The 25542-nt window shown below is 36.2% G+C and overlaps 1 protein-coding gene across 1 annotated transcript; it reads right to left on the reverse strand.

The window, feature by feature from the left end:
• Positions 1–12: 12 nt before the first annotated feature.
• Positions 13–24278, reverse strand: LOC106673156. The gene is made up of 7 exons (XM_014405171.2): positions 24165–24278; positions 13822–13909; positions 7885–8134; positions 7571–7821; positions 1767–1863; positions 1083–1495; positions 13–444 (listed from the first exon to the last, which is right to left on the reverse strand). Exons 1-7 carry the CDS (start codon positions 24176–24178, stop codon positions 145–147), a joined length of 1413 nt encoding a protein of 470 aa, XP_014260657.1. The 5' UTR covers positions 24179–24278; the 3' UTR covers positions 13–144.
• Positions 24279–25542: the final 1264 nt, after the last annotated feature.

Consider the following 25542-nt stretch of genomic DNA (forward strand, 5'->3'; position numbering starts at 1 on the left):
TAAAACGAAAAATACGAAAAAGAAAAGAACGATTTTTAAATTTAAAATTACAATATATACATCGAGTGTATTTACAATAGGAAGTTGGAACAATGGCTCTTATCTACAGAATGATTTCGGTGGCAAATTACAACGTTTATGGTATTATAAACTGATAGGCTGGTAATAGGAAAATTGGAAAAAGGGGTCGTGCGATGGAGATTTGAGGGTGTCCTGGGGGCTCGAAGGGTCCTGGTGTATTGCCCAGGAGTTTTTGAGGTCCTGTTGAACCACCGGCTGTTCCGCTGGGTACCAGCTTTTGATCAGCTCTGTGTTGTGATGATTGGATTCCTGAGACGAAGCCCACGATGATTCCGTCATCGACGAGTCGCCCGTGAGCACGTCCAAATCCGCGAAAGGATCGCTTGGAAACCACTTGGATTCTTCCTGATAAGATCCCGTGACCTAGGAATAAAAAAAGTTAATTTTTATATAAATTATGTAATATTTGATGTTTTATTATGTAATGTGGATTTTTTAAAATACTTATTGTCTTTTTATATTTATAATTTGTGTTAAAAAATGTGGTTTTTTATAATTTTTTGTTTAATTTTTGCGTTAAATTTTTTGGACATTTCGAAAATTTACACCCATCAGCATTTTATTTATTTATTTTTTTAAATGGAAATTTGTCATTATTAAATCCATTAGATTTCATGGTTCGATTGACCAAATAAGAAATGGCAAAAAGGAGGGAAAATTCAAAAGGTGGGTTGAGAGTTGGTGTCCGAGTGGATCGAAGTCACGATAGCTCAAGTGGTAGAGCAGCGGCATATTTAGCCGAAGGTCGTGGGTTCGAATCCCACTTGTGACAGTGACTTTTTTAACTCAACCAATACCTTACATAAAGATTAATCAATTTGTCATTATGTATAGTTTCTTTTAAAAGATTTGCATTGACAAGCCGCATGACCAAGCAACAACCTTCTTCCATCTTGGAAAAAAAAATATTGTCCACACCCAAATTTATTTTTATATTGATCCAAACAATAGTGTTACTGATTAAGAAATAAATAATGAGTATTTTTCAATTTTCTTTTTACCTGTCTTTCGCTGAGGGACCATTCTTCTTTAATGGGCCTGTGTATGGTTCCAGACCCAAGGTCCAAAAGTGTTGGCGGCGATCCACCTACGCAGTCCATCTGGCCGTTTTGAAACGACGGTTGCTGGAACAAGTCGTTGCTAGCTGGAGGCAGTCCGTAGAGGTCGTGTTCCTGCACGTACAACGGAGCTGGAGGCTGCGGAGGGAAGTACGGGTCCAAAGGCTGTACGCCGCTCTCCTCCGAATGGTGAACGTTGTGATGTCCGTGATTGTTGTTGTTGTTGTATTGGTGCTGATGCTGCTGGTTGTACCATTCCAGCTGATGGCTTGTGTCCACCTCAGGCGGCAGGTAAAGCTCGGTGTTCTCCTCCACGCCACAAACGCACTCGAAGGGAGGACAGGAGCATGAGTAACCTGAGTAATCCATTTATTAGCATCATCCGAGATTATATTACATAATAATTATTATCATGTACAATATAATTTAATACAATGTAATTTTTCGTTTGATTAATTTTTAAAGATAATTGCTTGTTTTATGAAAGGAGAAGAACAATGAATGGAATTTTTCCTATTTTAGTATTGTGTGTTTCTGGAAATTCGGAAGTTGTAAGTTCTAATGGATTTAAAAAAAATTAAAGTTTCAAGTCAAGTTCAGGTATACTTTTGTAAATCAAAGAATTACCTTTGTCATCTGGCAAAATGGGTGGTGGCATGATTTGCCTTTGGATAGCCGATTCGATTTCACAAGATGGTCTTTTAACATCACGAAGAGAGAGGAGCTGGAAAGAAAATATACAAATTAATTGATATTAATTGATTTTGATCGATGAAGTCAATATAAAATTAAAAAATTCGTCTAGTCAAAATGAAGGCAAAATAGTATAAATCGACAAGAATTTTCCTTTACGTCGAAACCTGACAAATTAAAGTGGAAGCGTCAATGTTACAACCTGTGCCTTGGTAGGCTAGACTATTACACGGGTATCAATTTATTTCTATCCCCGGCAAGAATCTGGTCCGATTCATGCTGTGTGCGCTCCCTGATGAGGAGGGGAGTGAGAAAGGCTTATTCGCATGATTGGTTTAAGAATAGCGACCGTGCAGACCCAAAGGTCATACACGTCTCACCGGCTGCATGCAGGAAATCGGTTAACGGTCAATTCACCCCATCTTAATAAATTTGCGTTAGAAACAATGAAACATACAGACTTGAGCATTCTGACAATTACACTGTTCAGATTGAAGTCAAATTTTGGTGCATTCGCCTTGGCGCTCTAAAATCGATGGAAGCTCTAAACTTGGTCTCTTAATGTACAACATTTTGGATGAATGTATAAACATTTCTTTGTTAATATTCTTGTATCTTGCAAAATGAGCAAACATCTTCTAGTTTTTTATTTATTTCAATGAAAGCCAGTGAAAACATAAAACTGTTCAAATTTCGGATTATTTTTGTGATATGAGACAACCATGTGTAGACAACCGTTGTGTCTTGCTAAATGTATTATTCTGCTATTAATAGGAATATGGGAAGGACCTTTTGAAATTTTCATCAATTGCAGTTAACTAAACAGTCTTCAGGTAGGTTATTCATAGATTTTCCAGTAAGTTTTGTGTTCTAAGAAAAAAAAACCAGAGTTATTAGATTAGCGGTTTCAATGTGCCTTGGTGGAATTCAATTTTCTCCTTCTGTGAACGCTTTTTGATCCTAAATTTTTTTTACTATCACTTCCGTTCATTTGTAGATGCTTCTATTATAAACAACCTCCTTCATCCTTGCATCCTTTGCCGACGACTCAGCTGTGCTATCCTCCCATCCCGACCAACGATTGCTTCCACGAGCAAAAGTATCCTGCAGCAGCATGAATCATTCATCCTTCGAGGCATAAACCTCTCATAAATAATCTTCAATAATACTCCCATCCTAAATACAGACTACACCCATCTAGGCTTAAGGCTAACCTGGAACCAACACACACGACTAAAACGACTTTAAGGCTAACCTGAAACCAACAAACGACTAAAACGACAGGCGTTAAACCAACGTTTCGGATTACTTTACAGACTACAGTCACGAAATCTAACATTTCAACTAAAAACAAACTGACAACCTACAAGACAATTAATTAAGGTTTTCAGTTGAGATAAAAAAGTCAATGGCACGAGGGGGATTCGAACCCACGATCTTCGGCTTGATACGCCGCTCCAGTTGGACACCAACCTGTCCACACCTTTTGAATTTGAGATGGGAGGTTGGTGTCCGAGTGATCGAGGTCACGATAGCTCAAGTGGTAGAGCAGCGGCGTGTCAAGCCGAAGATCTTAGGTTCGAATCCCGCTCGTGCCATTCACTTTTTTATCTCAACTGAAAACCTTAATTAATTGTAAGATATTAATTGGTCAAGCGGACCACGAAATTAGTGAATCTACAAGACAATACTAAAACCAAACTGGACGTACGGGTTAGAACTATGGAACACCTCTAAACTTTCAACACCCCATTAATTCAGTCCTTCCAATCCCAAGTTCTCAGAATCATAGTCTACGCTCTTTACTATGTCTCCAACATCACCTTTCACAATGACCTCAAATTCTCGTGCAAAAAAATAATCTCCCAAACAGTTTCCATTTTCCACGATAAATTTTCCTCTCACCCCATTCGAATTGACCAATCATTAGAAACTACTCTTATAATTCCACCAGACGACAGAAGAATAGATAAACGAGGATTAGTCTTAGAACATCAATGGTTGTTAAATCTTCTCACAACACGTGATTTCATTTGTAAATTCAACTCATTACATATTACATTATATATCAATTGCTATTATAGATCAACTAAAAACAAACCGACAAGCTACAAGACAGTACTAAAACCAATCTGGACGTACGGTTAAAATTGTGGGGCACCTCTAAACTTTTCAACATCCAAAGAATACAGCCCTTCCAATCCAAAATTCTCAGAATCATTGTCAATGCTCTTTATATATTTCCAACATTACCTTTCACTATGACCTCAAAATCTCGTGCAAAAAAATAATCTCGAAAACATTTTCCATTTTCTACGATAAATTCTCCTCTCACCCCATTCGAGTTGCCCAATCCAAATAAGGTTACATAATATTGTAATAAATGTTTTAAATAAAAACAATATAAGCTACTACTTCATAAGTAATGTGAATCTTAAACTTTTTATTATTATTTATTTATTTTTTTTTTTTTACGAGGGTTCGCAACAGCAGAGGTTATATCAACCCTCGGGGTGCCGGTGTTTTTGAAAAAAAAGCCCATTTGTAAGTATGTCGGGCTCGATTGCAGGGCCGCTGGATTCGAACCTGGACCTTTACGTTACTGTGATGAGCGCCGTGTCAACGCTAAACCGTTGCGGCCACCGACGCCCCTAAAAAGTCAATGGCACGAGCGGGTTTCGAACACACAACCTTCGGCTCAATACGCCGCTACTCTACCACTTGATCTATCGTGACTTCAATCTTAAATTTAGTAGAGTTTACTAAACTGGCACAACGGTTAGCAGAATCCAGACCGAGCGTCGAATGTCTATCAGGTTATACAAATTATATAGAATGTCAAAAAAAATTATTGATTTTTGTTTATTAACAATTTTGTAAACCAATTAGCATGCATTCAATGATATTAAGGATAGAAATGAGGGCAAATAAATTTGTATTATTTTGATATGCCACTTGGTGGCGGTACTGCGGAAGGTACATCTATCATAATGGCAGACTTGCGTGTCACATTTAACACGATTAGCATAGTTTGCGTGAATATCTTTTAAATTAGAGTATGTTGCATTGATCTTCACAGGCTGAATTAAAATTGCTAGATTTCATTGTGAGCTCTGTGGTATGATATTAGTTAACCACTGAATTAAAAGTGAATCATGTAAATTTTATTTATGAGATAAAAACAGTTATAAAATATACTGAAATCGATTGACTTTTAACAATGAAAGTTTCGTCTTAAGCTTACCAAATTAGTTGAATGAAACTTATATAATGAAATGCTTTTTGAAATTTATAACTTAAAAAGGAGATGGTTCGAATCTAATGTCTTAGCACCATTTTACGTCAAATTTTTGGCCGTTTAACCTTACCAAAAACCCACAATTATTGGGTTTCTTGTATGTTTGACCAGCGTGTGAAATCACGAAGCTGTTGTTAAACACACAAGAGGACATAGGATCGGAAATTAGGACCTGTCATCCCTCTTCTCGGCAATCGTTACTTTTCGCTCCGATTAAGGACCTCCCCGAAAATCCGACCTCCGCACTTTCTAATTTGCGTTTCTCTCGGTTCACCCGCATCGCATTTCGAATTCCAGCTTAGATAATCGATTCATAGGAAATTTTCAACAAGTGCAATCGTAATTAATATTTCAGGTCAATCAGAAATCATCGTTTAGCATACACTTTCCTTCATAAGGCCCCTTAGGGTGAACATTGATTTAAATGGGCTTTCCTCTTTCTCGAATCGGTGAGGAAACGTTAGAAATTTAATAGCTTTATCTTCGACTGCCATAAATATTAGGGATTTGCGTTATTATTGATTATTACATTTTGATTTATTGGACAGCTTGCCGCGTTTTTGAATACTTGCAAGTTTCTGCTACTAGTTTATACAAATATAAAAATTTGTTTGACAGGAAAGATATTTTTCATCTAAAAAATAGCTAAAATACTGATCTAAGTAAACAGAAAAAAAATCTGTGCCTTAAATTCTGGCTAAACATTGTTATAAATAAGCCAAAAAATCAGAATTTTTCAATGAAAAATTTACAAACAATGAAAAAAAAAGTAGAAACGATTTATTTTCTGGTTACTTATCGCTGTTGTAATATTTAAATATGCAATTTTTTGTTTGTTTTTTTCTCACAAAATGTTAACTAACTTAGGAGTTTTTCGATTGACTAGGTGGAGAGATGAGATGACCTGAGGATTGGAGATTCTCCCCCCGCTAAAAGACATCCCACTTTCTCCTTTTAGACGGTCGCGTATAAATCAATTACGGACCGTATGATTTGAGATGTGACTTATGGTCTGGCCATGGTCGTTTCCTTTCGTCGGCCGTAACGCTCCCGAAACACCGCCGGATTGACTGAGACGAGCCGGTTGGAAGCCCGTGGCGTGGGAGGAATACATGAATCATAAAATAAACAGTCGCATCAGGAGTAAGTTGGTTAATTCTTCCCCTTTGGCTCTTTATTCAGTTATTCAGATGGCATTCTATTCGAAAGTTATTAAAGGTTAGGAGTCCAATTGTCTTCTCTAATGATTTAACATAAAAGCACTATCCAACTGCTTACATAGAAGGGTCCAATTGGTTCATGTTTGACCTCGTGTTTTTTTATTTATTTTTACGAGGGTTCCTAACAGCAGAGGTTATATCAACCCTCGGGGTGCCGGTGTTTTTGAAAAAAAAGCCCATTTGTAAGTATGTCGGGTTCGAATGCAGGGCCGCTGGATTCGAACCCAGGACCTTTACCTCACAGTGATGAGCGCCGCGTCAACGCCTAAACCGTTGCGGCCACCGTCGCCCCTAACCTCGTGTTAACTGGCAATTTCTGTTTTCAAATTTCAAACTGTTTGTTTATAAGATTCTACCATTCCTCATCCAACTTTGTGTAAAATAAAGCATGAATCAAATCTGAAAATTGATAGATCCGATCTCCTTACACTCGACTTTGTTGACCTACAGATTGAAATAACACCAAGGTTTTAAACCAATTGTAATTCCTTTGTTTTCTGCTTAACATCGTACAAGTGAAAGAAAGGAAGCAAGTCGATTGGGATCTTCACTAGTCCTGTCAGGGCATGATCGGCCATTAGAGGCTAAGGATCAGTTCAATAATAAATCTATTATTTTACCCCAGGACAGAGTGGAAAAACAGCCCATAAAAGGACAATCGCAGAATCAAAACTGCATCAACTAAACTCAGGACGTTAGGGCTGGAAGGATAGTAGGTTGCGACTGGGCACTGCTTACTCCGGAGGCATATGTGCTCGTAGAACCAGGACCGAAACTGTGCAAACATTGCCAGGAAGAAAAGAAACAGAAATCATCTCCTCTGTTGGTGAAAAGGCCTGTACAGATTGAGGTGTTTACTCCTGGGTGAGGAAAAGCCAAGATTTAAACTAGACACATGGAAGCACTTAACAAGGTTCTGGTAAAAAATCTTAAGTTTAACGAAGAGCCCAAGACAAGATGGGGTGCACAAAACACTAATATTAGTCGCGGTGCGTAAGAACTAGTAATTTAAACTTAATCTAGATCTCGTCACTATGTTACCAATACGTGTATGGTAAAACTGGCATCCCTGAGTTTTTATTAAAATGATAAAAAATCTAGTTTGTTTGGAGTAATACATTCACTTCCTATCATTAACTTGTCAATGATGTTTTAAGCCAGAAATATGACCAGAGTCGGTTTTGAAGTGGCTCTGTGAACATTGGTTTGTGTGTTCTTACCTTACTGCTTAACGAAGTCTCTTTGGATAGCATTACTGCCAAACCTCTGACCCTTCTTCCGGCACCTAGAGATCTCCTCGCTTCCGACGTCGATTTGGCCTCCGGTCTCTGGTGGTCGTGAACCCCCTTCGCTTGGAAGAAAATCGCGTGCTCCGTGTGCCTCCAGAAATGGGTGACTGGGTAGCCGCAGTGTCCTCTGCAGGGTAGAATCTCCAACCTACCGTTGCACAACCGGTTGGGGCAAGGTTTACCTAAAAAAAGAGCGATATTCGTACTCCGAACGAAACGCAACCGGGATAAATCGATGTTTTTACCTTGTTGCTTTTTTCGGGCTTTATCACATATGGCAGGTCGTAGGTGGACTGATTCGCCGTTAGGGAGGATGCACCGCCTGGAACAGACGAGCACGCCGAGGCAAGACTTTTTAAGTATGTGGACGTTGTGATTGTTGGTGTTCCTCATCGCCCAACCCGATGAATGCCGCTTTCCTTCTTCAGACTCCGGTGGATAAACCAGTCTGCAATGACCGTCTGCCCATTCTTCGAACCTGTTATATTCCACCACCTGTAACCAACATGGATGATTTGTAAATTTCCGACGGTATATATAAAAAAAAAAATCATTATTACTATGAGTATTATACAGCTTTTATAATTACGTATTAACAATATACAGTCCATTGTCTTTAGAAGTAAACACAGTATAATAAAGTGTGGTGGCAGTTTCTCATCAAAGTTTGAAAAAATATGGTTTTGCGGAGTCAACCAATGGGTGCAAGTTTTGAAAAGATTGGGGTGACTTCAGGTTTGGCTATATACGATGAAAGACTGTTTACAGCGCACTAGCACTTTCTACTTTTGAACCTGCATATACGATTAACTGTTCACTTTGTTAACTGATCATTGTTAACCTGTATGTATCTGTCAACCGTTTAGTATGTTATAAACGACTGAAATTAGAGACATTTCAGAACAGCCTATTCAGAATGTTAACTTAAAAACAATTACTTACAACCAATTTTCAAAAGCATTCAATGAGCAAACCCATCTGGATATAACATTTCCAAAATTGTGCAGTAGCGATTCTTATTCTTCAGGTTTCCCCTCCTTATCTTTTAATTCAGACGAGACGAGATCAATTTCCGAGATCAGTCATAATTAACTAATAAAAGACTTTTTTTTGTTAAAGATTTTTTTTTCTTTCTTTATTCCACGGTCATCAATTACGAAGGAAAACGAGGGATCAAAGCCGGCCGCCCCTACCAACAGCGTCAATTGGTTTCAATTGGTGGCGCATTCTTATTGGTGAGGGTGGTTCTTTCAGAAGGCAATTGAGAGCTTAACGAAGTCCCCATCTGGTGTTTAGACTTATTCATACGGCCATAATCATGATTTTTCATGAGGTGTTTTCAGTTCAACAGATAGCCAGGAATGCGGGGCAATTGGCACAGTCTAGCCGGGAAAAGAACATCTTTTGACAGAAAGCTTGTGAATCCCCCCTGACATTAGCACACACACACACACACACACCTATAAATTCATATATANTTTAGCCGATGGTCGTGGGTTCGAATCCCGCTCGTGACACTAGCTTTTTCATTTCAACCAATACCTTACATAAAGATTAATTAATTGAAAGAAGTTATTGGCCAATTGGACCACAAAATCTAATAAATGTAATGTTAAATTAAGTATATCTTCACTAAAGCTCTCTGTGGCCATTTCATTTATCGCCGCATTTGAAAAATGGCAAAAAGGAGGGAAAATTTGAAATGGTAGAGCTAGCTCAAGTGGTAGAGCAGTGGCGTATTTAGCCGAAGGTCTTGCGTTCGAATCCTGCTCGTGACACTAGCTTTTTCATTTCAAACAATACCTTACATAATGATTAATTAATTGAAAGATGTTATTTAGTCAATCGGATCACGAAATATAATGGATTATTTTTTCAAATCATTCTTATCTCAAAATGTATACTTTGAATACCCCAAAAGAACTTTAGAGTTGTTCATATATTTTCATGATTTCTTTAAGTTCACTAATTTCGTGGTCCGCTTGACCAATTAAATAATTACAATTAATTAAGGTTTTTAGTTGAGATGAAAAAAAAGTTAATGGCACAAGCGGGATCGAACCCACGATCCGGCTAGATACGCCGCTGCTCTACCACTTGAGCTATCGTGACCTCGATCCACTCGGACACCAACTTCCTATCTCAACCCCACCTTATGAGTTTTCCCTCCTTTTTGACATTTTTCAAGGTGGGTCATAAGGTGGGGTTGAGATAGGAAGTTGGTGTCCGAGTGGATCGAGGTCACGATAGCTCAAGTGGTAGAGCATTAGCGTATCTAGCCGAAGATCGTGGGTTCGAATCCCGCTCGTGCCATTAACTTTTTTTCATCTCAACTAAAAACCTTAATTAATTGTAATATTTTCATGATATTGATTACAATATTACTTGATATATTTCCGATTTACCAAGATTTTATATTTATTATGTTCAGATGTACAGTAACGGTGTTGTTCTTTAATCCTTGTGTTTTTGTAGAAGTATTGTAGAAATTTCAACTCATTGATTTACCTTTTGAAACTGACCAATCGGAAGTTTTTTGAAATAGTTTAGACTTTCTGACAACCGATATACCGGGATTTATTCACCTGTAATTATTATGAATAATAAATTGATTTGTAATCACCCCGAGGCCTGAACCACCCATGTTGTTATTAATGAAACATCAATTCTATGGAAATAAACAATAAAGTTATAAATTAAGTCCCGGGGATTTGTAAAGGCAGATCATTCTTCAATATGCGTTTCGATATCTAGAAATTATAATTTCATTAATTGGGTGAAAGATAACAATGGGTTTGGTATTTGATTTGCAAATGTAACGGCCTTTTCCAGAGAAGGGGATCTAAATCCACACCCACATTGGCGTCTCTCATCCTCAACGGCCACTATCGTCTTTTCTATCTACATCCATCCAGAGACGCCAAATAATTAATTTCCTCTTATATTTTGGGTGCATTGCAATTACAGGCGCTTATTAATGACCACTGGTCTATCTATTGTCTTCTAGGAGACGAAAGTCAATAATACTTAAATAATGGGGGTGCTACTTTGGCTACTTGGAATTAATTACGTTTAAATAAAACATTAAGTAATTGTTAAAAATTGTAGTCGGGGGCGTCGGTGGCCGCAACGGTTTAAGCGTTGACACGGCGCTCATCACTGTAAGGTAAAAAGGACCCGGGTTCGAATCCATCGCCCATGCTTTCGAACCCGACATACTTACAAATGGGCTTTTTTTCAAAAACACCGGCACCCTGAGGGTTGATATGACCTCTGCTGTTGCGAACCCTCGTAAAAAAACAAAAATAAAAAAACAAAAAACAGATTGCATTACNTGAATTCCAACCGTGGAACTGTATTCCACGGTGTATAATACACATACTATACAGGGTCCTTTTTAGATGGCCCAGCTGAATTTTTCTTGGACCAATGACCAATAAAAAAAAAGTGTTTAATATTTTTTAATCTAGTTTCAAATTATTACCTTTTTTTGGAAAAAAATTATACAGGGCATCTCAGGCCCAGTTCAACTTCAAAATTTCAAATACAACCCTAAACATCCTGACATATCATTTCAAAGGATTTATTACTCTGAAAACAATGGTGCAGTCGGATTTTAATTTGGTCAAAAAATGACAAAGTTATGGCACAACTTATTCGTTTGTTTCGGTATTCCATTCAAAATGAAACGAATTTTTTTCGATCAACAGCGAGTTGATCTGTACGACTGCTGTATTGATAGTGGTGGTATTGCGTCGTGCAGTCGAGGTGTACTCCCAGAAATTTTCTAATTACCCCAGAGAACACCACAAATGCCATTAGAGGTGAACCTGATTCATCAGTCCATAGGACCTATGGAAGAACGTTTTCTTCAGCCTCCCAAATCGACATTTATGCAAGGAACGTTTGGCGTCTGTCATAATCGGAATCAAGATGAGGGCGATACGGCTTAAAATTGTAAGTCCGGGGTACATCTCTAACTTTATTTTTTGAAAAACCGAAATACCTCCCAACATTTCGGAGAGAGGAATTCGGAATTTCGCGAACACGGAGTAAAATATTCAGCTCCTCGTTGAAATTATGCTGCCGGTTTCTTGGTGATGGAACAGCAACTGATCCGTATCTTTCCTGGGAGGAAGGAAATTTCTGGGAGTACGACTCGACTGCACGACGCACAATACCATCACTTTACGTATAAAGCAGTCGAACATATCAACTCACTGTTGATCGAAAAAAATTCGGTTAATTTTGGATGGAATACTGAATGTAATGATATTCTAAAATTTTCTTCCAGGAATTAAGATTTGCCCTCATACAATGCAAGTTTGATATGATATAATTTAATTAAGGCAATTAATTTTTACTTTAGTGAAGAAGCAAATTGTTGGAATTAACAACGAAACAAAGGAAATGTGTTTTGGTAAACTTGTTGCCATAAATTTGTCATTTTTTGACCAATTTAATATCCATTTGCACCATTGTTTTCAGAGTAAAAAAATCCTCTAAAATGATTTGTCCGGGTGTATAGGGTCGTATTTGAAATTTTGAAGTTAAACACGGCCTGAGAGGTACCTTGTATTATTTTTCTCCAAAAAAGGTAAAAATTTGAAACTAGATTAAAAAAAGATTAAACACGTATTTGTAATTTTTTTGGTAGCGTCATTGGTTCAAGAGAAATTCAGCTGGGCCAGACCATCTAAAAGGGACAACCTTTGTAAGCATATACTACTTATTATACTTACTTATTGAGTCTGAATGTATTTATTAGCGTAATGTGTAGTGTGGGAGGGCCGACGGCTGAATATCGAATACCTTCATCGATCTTCAATATGATTAGTTATATATGTGTCGAGGGTGATGGAGAAATATCAAGTAACCACCACCCTTAATGATTGGCATGAAATTGGGACTGATGAAAATAATGCAATCATCAACATGAAATAGCTGTTGATAACCCCTCGAGCCCATCCTCAGAGGCTCGACGGATAAGAGTGAGGTTTGACATCCAGAATGAACGATTCTTGAGGCCTGACCGTAATTTATTGCAAATTTCACAAAAGCTGGATTAGAATTTATTAAACTTTAGCAATGACTATTTTTCGAATGCTCAGCTAATAGTTCGAAATGAATAGATGTTCTAAACAGTAAACTGGACGTGAAGATCTTCTTGAGTTGAAATGTTCTTTCGGCTTGTGCATGATTTAAACGCACCATAAAACCAAATAAACTACTAAGTGACAAATATTTTAACAAAGCAGGTGGAAGTAAACAGTATCTTGGTTATGCAATTGTAAATTACATATATTTACAGACTAATCACATTCTTTTCTTTTTCAATTTTAGGAAGACTTATAAGTAGTGAGCTCGTAGCTTGAGATGGAACTGATGATGCTTGTCTACATAGGGACAGGGATAAAAGAGGAGGCCACAAGGCCTTCTGCACCTCGGCCTGAGTAGATTGTCCTCCCCTGTTTTTTTATAACAAACTGGCTAGCTTCAGGTTGTAAATCAACCTCCATAGTGTAGGATATTGCTTGTGGTTTTTCCTGCCCCAGTTGGAAGAACCTGGACCTACACAGACCTTCCCAAAAACATAAAATGTATTCTCCTCCTCTTCCTGGCAATATCTGCACAGTGTTTCTTCTGTCTATACTTCTATCCGGTGCATGTGCTTTCTTAAATGGCAGTTCCCTGTCAGGAGGCCTACCAGAATCTTGGTTGCGATTGCCTTCCAGTAATTTCTTTGTAGGTTTTGCGGATGGCCCTTCTATGAATCTCTTGGCGTGCCTCATGCCTGTGGTATTGTTCCAGCAGGTTTGCTTGTCTTCATGGATTTCTATTAATCTTATATTTATAACAATCTAAGTTTTCTTAGTTTGAAAAGATATTTTATCTGCATTTCAACTCTCTACTGAAACTTCTTTAGTTTGTATATTTATGAAAAATTTTATGTAGTTTTTTTAACGAAAGAAACTTCTTTCTACTTTCTTCATCTACGATACTTTAAAATCATTTTCGTTTTTGAACAAACAGGGATGATAATTAACGATTGAATACTCATCCGAATAGACGCAGAAAGACCTGGATCCTCGAGATGTGCCTCAGGTGTGAGACAGCTTTAAAATAATCCGAGAATCCAAGAATTTTAATTTTTGAAATTTTTGTTTTTAGGCTCCACTTACCCTCGGTACGTTTGAATCATTGATATCCCATTCCTGGTGTCTGGAAATCCTCGGGTATCCTGTCATGCCTGACGTATCCGATTCGTTTCTGGAAAAGTAAAATTACTATAAACAAATTTTATCAGTTTGTACACTAAAAGAACTGAAGAAAAAGATTTAGACTACGGATTAGACGATTGTAGAATGCTTTTTAAAATGTAAATTTCAGAATTTTTTTTGCTTTCTTCGTCAACCTACTTCCATACCATGTTGATACTTGTTTATGCCAAAGGGATTTTATTTTCCTTTTGGGATGTATTATTAGTACAATGTATTTGTTTATAACAATATTTGAAATTTTGTAACCTTTGAATATGATCCTTGCTCAGTAGGAATATTTTTTATACGATGACCTCAGTTTATTGTTAATAAACGAAAATTGCAACTGTAGAACCCTCTTAGAGGAGAAAGGTGAAAGATGTCATTTCTCCAAATGCGATTGTTTTCATATCTCACTCCACCTGGCTTCGTTCAACCCACGGTCCTTTTTTCAGCTCTTGTCACCTGTCCTCTTCTCTCATTACCATCCTCTGTCTATCAGCTGTCGGTCGACTGTCTCCTAGACGCACCTCTTTCGTCTCTTCGCAGTTCCTAAGGCGAATACTGCCGGGCTAACAGGTGCGTACCAACAGACAAGTGCAGGATCGAATAACAAATCGTTTGTTACCGGCCCCGAATAACTAATTGTTACCTTGTGGGATATTGGATGTATAAAAACCGGTTCATTTATAACCGGTGAAACAAATCTGGCCTGTTATTATCCGGTAAAAGTTTTCTTTACAATCTTACTTCTGATTCTTTTAGAATTCGAATTTTTCACCCGACGTTATACGGCTTCCTTCGACACTCCGCTATTTTAAACATTAATCGTCCAGTCAGATGGATACAACTCTGGTTTATGCTTCTCGGGCCGTTTGAGACTTATCGATCTCTATTTATTTACCGACGGGTTAATTGACGAGTTCGTTCGTTTTATAAACTAAAGCAGGACGTTACAATTTATATAAGCGTGCATTTTTGGAGTCGGCTGGTTTTCCACCATCTTTGACTGTCTATCGCTGAGCTTGACTGTCGCCTTTTGTCATCTCGTCATCTTCAGTGATGCGTCGTATTAGACCAAAAAAGCTCATAGTTTGGATTGTTCCGGTCTTTTTAATCTGCCAATTTTCACTTCTGCCAGGCGTTAAGCTTAGTGGAACGAACAGCTAAAAATTAATTTAAATTTTACTTCATTGAAGTTTTGGTGTTTTTTACATTTTTATTGCGTATTATTGTTATTAATTAAATTCACTAATTTCGTGGCCCGCTTGACCAATTAAATCATTAGAATTAATTAAGGTTTTTAGTTGAGATGAAAAAAAGTTAATGGCACGAGCGGGATACGAACCCACGATCTTCGGCTTGATACGCCGCTGCTCTACCACTTGAGCTATCGTGACCTCGATGATCCTTGAAAATGGCAAAAAGGAGGGAAAACTCATAAGGTGGGGTTGAGATAGGAAGTTGATGTCCGAGTGGATCGAGGTCACGATAGCTCAAGTGGTAGAGCAGCGGCGTATCAAGCCGAAGATCGTGGGTTCGAATCCCGCTCGTTCCATTAACTTTTTTTCATCTCAACTAAAAACCTTAATTAATTGTAATTGTTATTAATACGTCTGTCAGAAATGTTTAGGTTTTCTCGCTACGCCCTGCTGACCAACCGCTGAAGATAGAGAGCCAAGCTGTAGTTACGTTTACTTCATTGAACTTATGACATTATTTACGTTTTTATTACGTATTATTATTATTAATACGTCTGTCAGAAATGGTTAGGTTTTCTCGCTTCAACCTGCTGACCAACCGCTGAAGATTGACAGCCAAGATTAGCGAAAGAAGGAAGAGCTAACGCACCTCAAGACGAAATTTCACAATATTCTGTGTTCTTTCATTTCTTGCAGTATTTTGGGTGAGTTGTTTTTTACACAATACAATAAAATACAACTTTATAATACTCACCAGTACAATGATTATGTTTTTTTGCCGAGTGGTTAGCGTGAGAGACTCTTGGCTCATAGATGCCGCGGTCGTGGGTTCGATTCCCACCGTCGCCTCTGGCCCTTTTTTCACGATAACCCCCCCCCCCAAATATGAACACACATACAAGAATTCGACAACATGATTAATATGCATAGATCGTAAGACCAAAAAAAAATAAATAAATAAATAAAAATAAAGAAAATGAACCTTATGACTTCCAGATTCAGATTTCCATTATTTACTTATAAATTTTATTATTATTTAACTATCATGCATTATAATTGAATATTTTCGATGTTTTTCGAGGTAAATAAAAATACTTAATTTCTTCAAACTCCTGTTTTTCTTCTATACTTTATTCACCATAGTTTTTCATCACAGTTTTTTTTGGGGCTCCGCAAGTACTGATTGAAAATTACTATAATCGCGAGAATCGGTATGTTGCCGAAGACCGGTATCGAAAGCCCGAGAGATGAATAAAGGTAAATGAGAATGAGTTGTGAATCGACGTGAGCTACCGTTAGGGCAGGGCGTGCCTGGGGAGATGGTAATTAATATTGTGGCCGAAGATAAGCTCGTTCATCGTCTTCTTTGACAACTGTTATTTCGGCTCCCTTGTCCGCTACCACTCCTGTTATTACAGCCGAGTGTGTATTAACTTCTCAGGAGTATAGACCTCACATGAGACGGCACATACAACATGGACACGTATCGCCGACATGAGGATGGGGCCGAAATCGGAATCTGAAGAGATTTGTCTTTCATTTTAGTCCCCCTATAAATTATCCTTCTAATCCAATGTTTAAAATGGGAAAAATAGTTTGAAATCAATATGTGTTTAATATTTTACGTTAATCAGATTTTTTTCTTGCTAAGTTGTAAAGATTGTCAATAATTTGATAGTTTTCTCTTTTGGGGTATTTCTTATTTCCTCCAGAATGAATTAAAAGTGTGTGTCCCTCAGGCGTGAATAGAATTGATCCAATTGCTCCCTCTTGTATTGAATAAACCGAAGAGCAGGAAACCCGGCGCCTTCAGGATTGATGGACGCTATCATATTAATGGCATCTTGGATATTGAAACGGCAGCAAAGGATAAAATGACATGCCTAAATAGCTATGTCCGGTATGTTTGAACATAGTTTTATTAAAGGCTGATATGTAAAGCTTCATATTTAACTATTTTTTAAAAATCTTAATGAATAGGTCTGAAATAACCATATTTATATTTGTGTAGTGTTTATTGGCCGTTAGCAATGATTATTTGGAGATCGTGAGATGCGATCTGGTGTGACGTAGATTTTAGAAAAATATTTTCTTTATCGTGTCAACGTTTAGATATTTTACAATTATTTAAGGTTTTCAGTTGAGATAAAAAAGTCAATGGCACGAGCGGGATTCGAATCCACGATTTTCGGCTGATCGTGCCGAACATGGTGGGTTCGAATCCCGCTCTTGCCATTGTCTTTTTTATCTCAACTGAAAATCTTAATTAATTGTAAGATATTAATTGGTCAAGCGGACCACGAAACTAGTGAATTTAATGAGTTTAGATCTTTATTGAGATCATCTTCAGGGCTGAAAGTGTTTATTTGCTGAAGATGATCTCAATAAAGACCGAAACGTTGACACGATAAAGAAAATGTTTTTCTAAAATCTGCGTCACACCAGATCGCATCTCAAGATCTCCAAATAATGTTTATATTGTTCTATGTACGTTTTAGGACAGACAAACTTTGGACTTGAAGAATGGTACAAACTCACGAATGCAGACTACACAATAGATAGGTTAGCTTGCAAATTTGCTAACAGTTTGATTGATACAAGTTTACATAAACGTCAGTAACCATATGACCAAGGGTGGATTTCTTTCCTCGGGTAAATACAGAAACTAACCGCATAAGCTAAAACAAAAATTGTTCAAACTCCAGGTACATAACGTAAAATCGTGGTTTTTCAAAGTATTAAACGGACGAATAAGTACTCTGAACAAATGTTTATTTAACGCAAAATTATTGTTAATTCCTGGCAGTATGAGCAGCTTTGACCATTTACAAGTTAGTTTAACCTTAGAAACCAAAAATATTTTATTTTTGTCTGAAAACATTTCCACGTGTGTTTTTTTTTTAATAAAAAGGAAGTAACTTATTACTTTTATATTATTATTTGTTTTTTAGTCTTACTTATAACATTTATTGGATGTTTCAGGAATTTACACCCATCATCCGCATCTTATTTCTATTAAATTTGTTAAATATGCTTGTTAATGCAAGATGGTCATATCTTTTAAAATAAAATATAGATAATTAAATTATAAATTTAATACGAATAAGATAGATACCGTTGGTGGGTGTAATTTCCAGAAACATCCAATAATATTAATAAGTAACGTTTAATTTACAATTTCCTTTTTCATAAAAAAAATCAAAATGTTTTCAAACAATAAACAAAAATTATTCTTATATCGTGAGATGCGGTCTGGTGTGATGTAGGTTTCAGAAAAGCATTTTCTTTATCGTGCCAACGTTTCGATCTTTATTGAGATCATCTTCAGGGCCTGGGATTTACAAACATTGATTACATTTAACAAATACATGTAGGATGTGGAAAAAAGGAATAATAAACAAAAAAATTAAATTGGAAATAGTATTAAACATTTCATGTTAAATGTTTTTTGTAAAAACTATTTTAACTTTTATAAAAAATGGTTTTGGTATTACTGTTTTTTATTGGTATGTTGCTTTTTGTTCTAATATACGTAGTTTAATGAATATTATTGTTTAAAAAGTGTTTGCATTAATGATAATAAATTAATTTAAGATATATTTCAATCAATGGGATTAACAATATAAAAGTTTAAATATTCAACGAGTCAATTTCTTTGTCAATGAATCGAAAGAGCGATGTAAATACCAACATTGTTTGGAAATTAGTTAATTATACCTCATTTTGGGAGTGTGGGCTTTTCTGTCTGTTTTTGGTCTGGCAGACGCATTTTGGCTTCTCGCTATATTCAGTGTTGGGTTACTTGTATTGTAGACCATGTCATGACGATCAAAAGTGCTAGAGTAGACAGACCAAAATGATCAGAAACGACCACATTCCAGGTTCGTCCCATAGAAGGAAGTTTGACTCTTTCGAAAAAAAAAATTGTCAGTACGACTCTCGATAAAAATAATCACCCGGTAAAATGCTAAAACAATATTAAGGATTCCCCCGATATCTGAACTATGAGAGTTTTCAGCAATCGTCACGTTTATTGTACATTTGTGAAATAAGGATGGGCCGGATCTATTCCGGATGTTCTAACCCACCGGCTGATCACGGCTAAACTCACGATTAGAAAATCCTGGAGCCGGCAATCAATCCTTTCTTATCCCGTGTTTACCGTCCAGCGTGTACGCCTATTACATAAATTTACTTCCTCGATCTAGGATAAGATATTTCAAATTTTTTTAACGCTAGTCATCAAAAGTTGTTGGATCGATTGTTCAAAATGATGAAATTATACTGGAATATTGTCGACAATTTCTTAAAAAATAAAAAAATATATATATGTATATATACAGACGAAATATTTTTGATTATCTTCAAATTTTCAATGTTTTCTCCTTCTCAATTCCCATTCGCTTTGCAATAAAATTTAAAATTTATGTTAAAATCTGCCTTAATATTGAAATATCGGCAGGCGATAAAACGGCAGTCAAATTGAGAGCTCCATTTCGGACTTTTGTTTGCTTTTACGAGGCGTGCTGTCTTTTGTTGGCCGAGTGGGTCACGTTTACAACCCGAGGATAATGATTTACTGTTATTGTTTCTTCTCGGTTTTTTTTTTTTATTGTTGTTGGGATCCAACTAGGAGATAAGCGACGGGCGCGTGCCTCGTACCCCGGTTACCTACGAAGGTCGTTGATAAAACAATTAATTCACGAGAAGTGCGTAAAAGCAAAGCCGCACCTTTAACATTGGATTGTTATAGGTCATAGGATTTTAAAAAAAAATGTTAATGCACATTTCGCTTTGCTTGAATTATCCGCTTTCCAAAACCAACATCCGATTCGCGTTCTAAGGAATGATACTTATTCTCAAATTGGCCTTTGAACATCATTGCACTTTTTTGAGCTTAATTGCTGGAATTTGCCTTAATTGAAGCAATTTCACTCTATTTCAAATTTCTTTATGGCGCTTTCAAGAGCCTCCTGTAATCGCTAGATATAATTTATTACTTATTTTGTAATATAATTCATTTTTTATGTGTAAAACAAAATTTAAATAAAGTCGAGTAAGTACAATTTTTACGGATTTTAGGACCCTTTTTATTTAAATTTTAATTTCACACTTGCGTAAAATATATATTTTTTTAAATTGTTACTAATTTGCTATAAAGTTTTGAGGAGCTTTGAAATGCACAAAAATTCGACCACTAGTAATAGGCCATTTCTTTTCATAAGAATATTAAATGCATTTTTATAAAAAGAAAAAAATTGGTTTTTTCCGTCAAACTATCACTTTTTTAAATTAATTAATTAATTTTTTAAATTTTTTTACGAGGGTTCGCAACAGCAGAGATCAATCCTCGAGGTTTCGGTGTTTTTGAAAAAAAGCCCATTTGTCTGGTTAGAATGCAGGGCCGCTGGATTCGAACTCGGGACCTTTACCTTACAGTGATGAGCGCCGTGTCAACGCCTAAACCGTTGCGGTCACCGACGCTCCATCGATTTTTCTTTTATTAGCCTACAACCGCATTCTTTATATATATTTTCTATCAATTCTAGATCTTTCTTTTTCAAAAAATTATTTTTTATTTGTAATCTGATTTCGGTGAATTCCGCCTCCCCTCGTCGGCCTTATAAAGTTATAATATTCCACAAATAAACCAAGGTGAGTGCTCGAAAGAATGCATATATTAATAATATATTGTATATAAAATTAGAAAAAAAAACAATATTAAAAATGGTTTTGATGGGGTGAGTATAGGTATTATTAATCGAAAAAGATTAGTTCAACTCACAAACTCTTTTTGGTTATTCATATTTTAAGCATTTAAATCTAGATCTCTTTTCAGTCAGAATTATAAATGAACATTGTAACAACGGAACGTACACCATTTTGTAATTTTAGAAAATAAGAGAGAAAAAGAGAGGTGGAAACCACTGAAATCGATTAAAAAAAAAATGAAGAATTGAAAAAAGACGGGTCTTTTTGGCAATTTTTGGGAAAACTGTATTTGTGTTACAAACCTTAAAAAAAGGCATTAATTCGGCATATAGTTATACGTAATTATTACTTTAGTTTAATTAGAATGTGAAAAACAATTCGAAAAATGGTTTAAAAATATTTGGGGATGGTAACCATCCCTAAATCCATCTAACCATCCCCAAAAATATTAATCTTCTGTTTGGTATATTAATTTTTATTGACGTCCTTATTTATTATTTAATTTTTATACTTAAGCATTAGGACGTTAGGTAAGTATTAGGACCACCTCTTGAGACATTACAAAAATTACAAGCCATAATACTAATCGGACTTTACTCATCGGATGAAATAAATATGACAAATGTAATAAAAAAATTGTTTTCTTTGTTTAGTATTATTATTAAAAGACAGGAGTCTTGTTTTATCGGCTTTTTTTTTAAATTTCGTTATCATATCGGACTCCTAGGATGGAATTGACCGATCTGTTTTTGTTTTTACTAATAGACGCGGCGATTAAGAAAAATCAGGGAGCGATGCACTGCAAATTTCCGGAAAAATTGTTGGCAAAACACAGTCGATAAACGATTCGCGTCTATCCACGATTTAACATTTGAATGCTATCTTCTTTATAATTTCTCTTCCTACACGGGCTGTCACCATTAAAAAAAACACACGTGGACAGAATTTTCCGTTGAGGGGAAATCTCCATAAGATTATTGCAACATATCTTGGCCTGCGGATGGAATTTTTTTGTTTTAAAAGAGAACCCAAAATAAAGCCAATATTCCACACAACCACCCGTCAAGAGAAAGGAAACGTCCTATTCTGGAGACTTTAACGCCCGATCTGATAACGGTTTGCGCCACGAGACCAATTATTAAAAGCCAATAACCATTCTTATTCTCTCAACCATGCTCAAAGAGAAATTAATTTATTATTTTCCTAACGTCTACAGGTTGAAACAGGATTCTGATTTCGTCTTGACCAAATCCGTCAATTCCAATCTGGAAGAAGCAGGGAAAGTCATTACAACATTGTAGTGGATATGATGGCCACTTTCGACCTAAACAAGTATGGAGTTTATTATAACGTTATGTATGCATGAAAGAAATCAAAGAATTGGAAACTGTTAAGGTGGACTACCATGTAAGAGAGAAGTTTTCAACCGGACCCATTGATGATGATTACCTAAAATTCCTTTGTGTCCTGACTTCCAAGATTGTTTTTCCAAGTTTTGAATATATTCACTGTCTAATTTGATTGTGATTTTTTTACATGCTGTTTTAATAGCTGCTTGGCGATCCGATCCCATGAGGATCCTTTTGCCAGTGTAACCTCTTTCAAGATTTTCTAAGGCACAGCTGAAAGACCGAGGTGTACTTCCCTAATAGGTTTGATTGGTCATGTTTTCGGCTTGTATAGAAAACGCCTCACCCGGTAACTCTATTTTGTTTTGGAGCCATCTGTATACCATACCACTGCGTCTAATTTACTTCTGAATTCTTCTTTATAGGATTTTGTAAAGAGTGGTTTTGGTATCATGCAGTCAGTCCCCAACTCAATGAACGGGTGTCAGGTTTTATTAATTATTGTTGTGTGTCCGAAATGTTGATTTTCCTCTCAATTTGTGGTTTCTGGAGCCTAAATAAGATTTTCCTCGCTTTTTCTTGTATAAATATTTCTAATGGAGGTAGGTTTAGCAGTGTTTTTAATGCAATTGACAGGTTATTTCATTGCTACTGTGAAACATAGGTTTACTATTCTTTGCATCCTTCCTAAAGTTTGGGTAGTTTGTTTTTTCTTAACTTTGTCCACCAGATTAGTCAGACATAAAGTAATTGAACCCGAACCTTTACAACTGAATGAAAAAAATGACGAGAATTTTCTAAAAGTGAATTTTGATATAAAACCTTTCCCTCCTGTATTTTGGTACAATAGAGCTTCATAATTAACATCTCGATTAACTTTGTTGATTTCAATTTTCTTCGCGTTAAGGACCGATTCGTAATATTTTAACAGGTAATCATTGTTTTTATAATACAATTAAATCATGGTTCGAAAAATTGTTAATTAAATAAAGGAACGATAGTATTAATTGTTGCAAAATGGATTTTTTTATTACTTATACAGGCTTCATGTTAAGAATAATGCTGCGATGTTCATTACACTTTTCAACCAATAAAAGTATGTTCAAATTTTCAACATTGATAACTTAAGATATAAAAACAAGCGGTGTTTGACAGTTATCGAAATTTTAAATATTTAAATCCTCATCGTCAAAAAAGAGTTCTACATTTGACTGCTTAAAATCCGGGTAACTGCTACAAACAGTTTGTAAGTAGGACTTTTTTCCAACTACCGAATTGATACACTCAATCATAACCGTGTTTTTTTTAAAATTATAATATAGTTCGTTTTCTGATTTCAAGGATTTCTGTAATAATATAACGTTATAAGACTGATGAGGGGAAGGGAAATTGGCGAAATCCATTTCAAATAAAAATAAAAATTTCTTGAAAAACCTTTCGCACACGAGATCCAGCCCATAAAATAAACAACAAAAAACAACGAGATATAAAAGAATGTAGTTGTAGGATAATAATAAAATAAAAAAGCACCACCAACAGTTTTTTTTCAAATGGAAAGTAATTACCTATCACTAATGACCGGATTTTTGTGCAGTAAAAGCTCCCCCCCCCCAAAAAAAATTGTATGAAATTACCAACAATTAAAAAAAAAGTGTATTTATATTTGTGAGCCAAATTTATTCCTCTTAAAGTCGTACAATCTGCTCTATGTTAAGGCAAAAGGTTTTTCCTTTAAAAAGCTGATTTTCAGATAGAAACTATGTCTAATGACCACAAGGTTTTTACCTAACTCTATCAAGTAACAATGCTTGCTTTTTTTTCACTGTCTTTCTTTGAAAATATAATGAATAAAGAGTTATATAATAGCTGTGATGAACGCTGAGACTGTAATAATAATTTGAAAATTTTGATTTTCTTGAAATAATTGCTTTTGGGAAATGTCCTGGCGATGGGGAAGAGCGGTGATTTCAACGTGGAAAGAAAGTAAAAAGAAGATACTTACAGTATTACGACCATATCCAGTTCCAGGGGATCGTCGTGAAGGCTCACTTTGTCGACGTTGACTCGAAAAACAACCACACACTCAAGCTGAGACCAGTCTCACTCGACGTCCGAGGAGGGACTGAGCCAAGTTTTAGGGGTTGACCAAGGACAAATTTGGTCCTTCTTTTTTCCCCACTCCCGTTGGATTGGGTGTGTCGGGAGGCGGGTGATTATTTGTGTAGAAGAGCCAACCCAACCCTCACTCTTCCTGGGTTGATCCCTTCCACCTAGCAGGCCGCATCCCTTCCGCAATCCAACCCCTTCCAACTTCGCCCTCGACTGCAAAGCCCCGCCTACTAGTGAACTCTGGCGAAACCGGACGGCGTTATTCAATCGTCACGATCATTATGATCATTAGTAACTAGGGGTCTTTGCTCTATTCTGCCACAGAAACGCATATCGAAAAAGCAGTTTTCAAATGGAATGCACATCTAAACATTAACAACATTCAGCAACATACTTAAAGATAAACCCAAAAACTACACTGAAGAATTTTTACTTTTACCAAGCAGCATTTCACCAAACTGATTGACTAAGCAAAAAAATCACTGGAGCGGCACATTTGAAAAAGATCTACCCATTAAAGCATGTATTTTTTTTGACAGCGTTCTCGAAAGTTTAGACGAAACTTTAATCCTCATAAAAATTTGAATAAATATTTAGCCTTTAATTTGTTGTATGTACCTCTAATTCTTTTGTAAGAATTATTTTCCTATTGTTGCCTGTGGGATGAGGAATCTACAATCTGGTTTTTTCGGTCATTTTGGTTTGCCTGTCATCGTTGTTTTGGTCTGTAAGACACTTTTAGGCATTACGCCATCATCAGTGGTGTGTTTATGTGTTATTTTGTCAATTATGTGAACTTATTTTACCCAAATACACTATCCACAAAGAAAAAAAATTCTCGTTTTTGCAGGAAAAATGGCCAACTTTGGAAATGCATATTTTCTCAGACTTTTAAGACACAGACCTGCGCTAGGTGTCATTTTTTAGAAAATTTTACGCAGAATAAGATGGCTTTTTTTCAATGTTTTCCTAGCTTCAGTCGTTCCAAACCCCGTGTTGGAAATTGTGGACGGTGAAAATTTACATACTGAAAATAAGAAAAAATAATTGTTTTGTTTATTACAGAAAATTTCCCGCTTACTCATTTGTTTTATAATTCGCGAAAAAAATCCGCTTTTCAAATGTGATTAATCAAAAGTGTATTTTCTGTTCCACTTCATTTTAAATTTAAATTATAAAATTTCACAATACGTAGAGATATCAGTTATTATTGTAAAATAACCAACAAGATAAATATCAAAAAAATACAATTTTTTCTCGAATTTTCTTCT

This window comes from Cimex lectularius, unplaced genomic scaffold, assembly GCF_000648675.2.
Source record: "Cimex lectularius strain Harlan isolate CLEC.00 unplaced genomic scaffold, Clec_2.1 scaffold321, whole genome shotgun sequence".
Lineage (NCBI taxonomy): Eukaryota > Metazoa > Arthropoda > Insecta > Hemiptera > Cimicidae > Cimex > Cimex lectularius.